Below are 5,063 nucleotides of genomic sequence, written 5' to 3'. Positions count from 1 at the left end.
ATGGATCAAAAGGGCAATGTTCAATCATACACCCTCTGAAAGAAATAAAAATCCACTTGATAAACATCATATTCAATGGTTATGCCACATGATTTATCTACTTGCACGAATTCTTTCAATGTTATTCATTAATTTTTTTTTCTACTTTACACTGTAGCCTTCAGAACAATATCATCAAAAACAATTACCATTCTTTCAGCAAATATTCACCTACTTTACTTAAAAAAAATAGTGAATCACTAAGTATGCCAAATGGATTTTACAATATAACTAAGGAAAGCATCATAAACCAATACTCTTAAAACATTGTAAAAACAACTTAATGGTAGTAAAAAATAAGGAGGCAATTTTATCGGCAATTTGGTAGGCTCTGTAAATTCTTATTATGTGTAACCATATTCTGTTAACAATACTATTTCACTATGGGCACATGAAACATAGCCAAGAAATTGACTTGGAGGTATACATCATTACTTTAGCAAACTGACTCTGAACCCAGATTCGTCTGATATCCCAGCTCATGCTTCTATTCCACATCCTTTTAGTCAGTATCATTAACATGGCAGTCTGTATGACGTTAAATCAAGCAAAATTTGGCCTAAAGATGGCTCTATACTAGACCAATTACACAAGAAACTGCAAGAAAACTTGAGGGAAAAAGTTAAATGAAAGCCTAACGCTGGAGTGTACTTTCCTCACAAATAGCAGCATCTCAACTGTGCACAGCATTCCGCCTTCAGTCGGTAGCTGGGGAGGAAGTGTTCTAAACCTGTGTCTCATTTGTGCTTTGTTACTGTGGCAAAACATCATGACTCAAAGCATCTCGTGGAAGTAATTGGTTTATTTGACTCACAGGTTATCACCCACCATCGAGCTAAGCCAAGGCAAGAACTGAAGGTGAGACCATGGAGGAGTGCTGTTTATTGACTTGCTTTCCTTGATTTTCTCATCCGTTTTCTTATATAACCTAGGACTGCCTGCCCAGGGGTAACACTGCTCACAACTGGCTGTTAGCCCTTGAACACCAAGCATTAAACAAGAAAAGGACCACAGGTTTGCCTACAGTCCAGTTTGATGGAGGCAATTCTTAAATCGAGGGCCTCTCTTTCCAGGTGACTCTAGTTTGTATCAACTTGACCAAAAATTCACCAGGATACTAGGCTTAAAAAGCAAAACAAAACAAGCCCTAAGCTATAATCAATCAAGCTGTGTCTCTACCTCAGCTCTGTTTTCTGTACAGTTCCATTTTCTGTCCAAAACATGGGGCATGCATGTTGAGGAACAGCATCTTTGAACCTGCTCTGGCTCTGGGCTTTCTGGTTTGGGAATCATTCATTGTTCAAATTGATCAGTTTGTCTAAACTTTTTTTCTTTTGAGATAAGGGTTCTCTGTAACTTTAGAGCTTGTCCTAGAACTTGCTTTGTAGACCAGGGTGGCCTCAAACTCATGGAGATCCACCTGCCTCTGCCTCCCGAGTGCCGACATTAAAGGCATGCACCATCACTGCCTGGCAAAACTTTTGTTTGTTTGTTTGTTTTTAAAAACGAAGTGTGAGAGAGAGAGAGAGAGAGTTCAGAAATCGCTAGCATTGCTTCAAAAAGCAATTACTTGCTATGACTTTGCAATTTGAGATTTTGGAGCTATGTGCTAACATCTCCAAAGTCATAATTTTATAAGTGATATATAGCTGCCAATCCTTAACACACCAAGCATTCACACTTTACTTCTCCAGTAGTTCACATCATTTATCAGGGGAGGAGACAGTACAGACATTTGAGGCCCAAACTAGAAGCAACTTCTTGCTCTCATAATGAACAGTTATTAAATTGTAAATAACAATGCTATGTTTCTAAATATCTATCGTCTAGCTGTGATCTTTTTTTCACCCCTGGGCCTGTCTTGACTGCAGAGTGAGACTTTGTCTCAAAACAAGCAAATAAGCAAAAAATAAAAGCAGTGATCTCAATGTGGAAGAAACAGTTGCATTCAGGACAAGTTTCAGTGTGAGTTTAATTGCTTCATCAGCCATCCTTTGCTTACTTATAATATTTTTGAAACATTCCCATCAGAGTAGGAGGTTTGGGGAATAACTTCTAGATATTTTATGTTCTTCAGTTCATTAAATATTTATAGAGTAGTTTGAAAGGTTTGGAGAGGAAAGCAAGAAATTATAATGGCTCTTTTTCTTGAGGACTGTGGACTCAATGACATCGCATATAAAACCAGCACTTGGGAGGCAGAGGGAGGAGGCCGAGGTAGGAAAGAGTGCCCCAAGTTTGAGGCCATCCTGTTTGATATAGTGAGTTCCAGGCCAGCCAGGACTCCATAGTGAGACCCTTTCACAAAAAAAAAAAAAAAATCCTATAAAACAATGGTTTCTCACTGAAGGAACTATTCCAGGTCAGTTTTAAAGCATTAGCTGTGTTCGGCAAGAGTCCTTCCCTTTTAAAATAAAATATCAAAACAGACTAATGCAGTCTGTTTCAAAACAGCCATTCAAAACCCAGAGAATATATTTTCTGTGTGATACACACAGGTTAACATAAACATACTTTTTTTTTTCATTCTGCAGAATGAAGCATTTCTTTCAAAGCTGGAAAGTGACCAGCCTTGGTAGTGCAGGCCTGTAACCTTAGCTACAAGGGAGGCTGACACAGAAGGATTGAAAATTCAAGTGTCTCTCCAACAACATACACAGGCACTGTTGTCCTCATTTTTTTTAAGTTTACAAAGTGTGTGTAGTGGCAGGGGGTGGAGCAGTCTGGGAAAACAGCTCAGAAGAGAGCTAGCTTGTCCAGCAATTATAAGGCTAGAGGATTTATTCCCCAGCATTCCAAAAAAGAAGTGACCCTTGTAATTTTGAATTTTCTGAAGCATGCTGATTTTATTTAAGGAAATAAAGAGAAGTATGTACAATCTAGCCCACTTTCCACTTCAGGTTTTCGGTGGGGAGAGTTTCTGGGGAAAACGTTTGGCTAAGGTGGAAAGGAATCTCAAAGAAGGCTAAAGCCAAGACCCTGCTATAGTGGGAGAGAGAGATGGAGGATGGTGCAGATTCTCCCTGGAAACAGGGAAGGGAGAAGTCCAACCTCCAGACGGTGATGCCACTTGTGGGTCTTCAGATTGGCGAGGATCTGGATGAGTGACGGGTGGGGCCTGAGGTGCTCGCTCGCAGAGGGGAGGTGGGGGCGGGGCCTCCTGTCGCCCTGGCCTCCAGAGCTGGGGAGCGAGCTTGGCAGTGACGCGGGGCCCTCACGTGACCCGGGGCTGCAGAACGACGCAGCCTTGGGTGCAGTCGTCACTCCCGTCTGGCCACCAGCTCCGTGCTTCCCTGCGCACGGCGGGCTGGCATCGGGCCCTGGGCGAGCGGAGCAGGTAAGGGGCCTCATGCAGCTGCCTTGAGGGCGACAGCCTCCGGATGCAAGGGAGCGCACCGGAGAACCGTGCAGCAGCACCGCGCCTTTCTGCACCGCAAAGAGAATTGTCGCTGCTCCCGGGAAGGGGTGCCCCTGCTTGGGGGCGGGGATGGTGGGGGTCTCGGGGAAGGGCCAGCTAGGCCAGTTGGCCTAGGAGAGCGCTAGCTCTAGCTCTGGAGGGATGAGAAGGCGACGGGCCGGTGGAGATCGTGGGCGGCCAGGTAGGGGGATGGGCGGGGGGGCGGGGTCTCTGCTCTGAGTCGCTCCCATCCCGTCTGCAGGTCTGCTAGCCGAGAGTCGCAGCGGCGCGTCCAGCAGCGACAATTGAGAGGAGGTCTACGCGGCAAGGGATAGGCCCAGGTCGGTTCAGGGGCTGTGTGTGTGTGTCTAGGGGGGCGGCTGGAGGAGCGTTCGGGCAGCCCTGTCTGGGACCCCAATGAGGGCCCCCACCCCATCCTATTCTCCATCTTAGTCCTCCATTTTGGTGCCTGCAGAGCTTAGGGAAAGGATCCTGGGAAATAAAAAATGGTGGGCTTTGGAGGAGGGAGGGAAAAGAGAGCTGGGGGGAGGGGCTCAAAATGGAGGCTCCCTTGAGGTTGCCTGGAGACTCCAAGGTGGCAAAAATAATAAAATAATAATGAAAATTTTTGTTGTTAGTCTCGGAATATTGCTGGTCAGTGCACCAAGCATTCAGTTTCTTTCCTTGCCCTGTCTTACTTGTGTTCAAAGAATAACAACCAGAAAACAAAATCTCACCATGGCAAATATCCACCAGGAAAACGAAGAAATGGAGCAGCCCCTGCAGAATGGACAGGAAGAACGCCCTTTGGGAGGAGGTGACGGCCACCAGCCTGCTGCCAACAACCACAACCGAAGAGGACAGGCTCGCCGACTTGCCCCTAACTTTCGATGGGCCATACCCAATAGGCAGATTAATGATGGGTTGGGTGGAGATGGAGATGATATGGAAATGTTCATGGAGGAAATGAGAGAAATCAGGAGAAAACTTAGGGAGCTACAGTTGAGAAATTGTCTGCGTATTCTGATGGGGGAGCTCTCGAATCACCATGATCATCATGATGAATTCTGCCTTATGCCTTGACTTCGGCCCTTTTCCGTGAGATCATACTGTGATTCCCGATGGATTCCTTTTCCTTGCATTCTCCTTACATGCCTTTACTGATCTGTTTGTGGTGAGCCTTGTACTATTTCTATGTACCAGGTGGGTCTTGCGCTGCCAGCGTCTAACTGGAGATTGCCTTCCCACTCAGTGTAAGTTTCTGTCAACAGTACAGCGTTGCCCATTTGCATGGAAAAAATGTAAAGTAAATAAAGCATCTGAAAAGCAACCTGAATATCCATTATTGTCTCCTTAAAGCATATATAAATACTTACATATAAAACGAACCACAAAAAGTCTGCAATTCAAAAGTATTGGGGGCGGGCACGTGTATACAATTTTCCTTTTATTTGGAGTTTCATAAACTTTTTCAGTGTTTTTTATTAACTTATTGCAGCTGTATATAATTATTTGCTCAACAAACTTAAAGCGTATATCCCCTGACAAATACAACTTCTTAAAATTGTCCTTATTTCTTCTGTGAAGGAAGGGTCGATGGAGTCTTAAAAAGACTGTAGAATGGACC

At 44.5% G+C, this 5,063-nt stretch overlaps 1 protein-coding gene across 2 annotated transcripts; it reads left to right on the top strand.

The window, feature by feature from the left end:
• The first annotated feature begins 3,315 nt into the window (after positions 1-3,315).
• Bex3 (brain expressed X-linked 3) lies at positions 3,316-4,766 on the top strand. 2 transcript variants are annotated; one of them, XM_048428194.3, is made up of 3 exons: positions 3,316-3,376; positions 3,699-3,777; positions 4,193-4,766. In XM_048428194.3, the coding sequence occupies exon 3, from the start codon at positions 4,205-4,207 to the stop codon at positions 4,517-4,519; it is 315 nt and encodes a 104-aa protein (XP_048284151.1). In that variant the 5' UTR covers positions 3,316-3,376; positions 3,699-3,777; positions 4,193-4,204; the 3' UTR covers positions 4,520-4,766. The 2 variants fall into 2 exon arrangements, with proteins under 2 accessions (XP_048284151.1, XP_048284150.1); XM_048428193.3 differs by having other exon boundaries at positions 3,324-3,376; positions 4,147-4,766.
• Positions 4,767-5,063: the final 297 nt, after the last annotated feature.

This window comes from Myodes glareolus, chromosome X, assembly GCF_982192425.1.
Source record: "Myodes glareolus chromosome X, mMyoGla1.1, whole genome shotgun sequence".
NCBI classification, from domain to species: domain Eukaryota; kingdom Metazoa; phylum Chordata; class Mammalia; order Rodentia; family Cricetidae; genus Myodes; species Myodes glareolus.
Note: the sequence above shows the minus strand (reverse complement) of the source record. Positions and strands in the feature narration are given on the sequence as shown.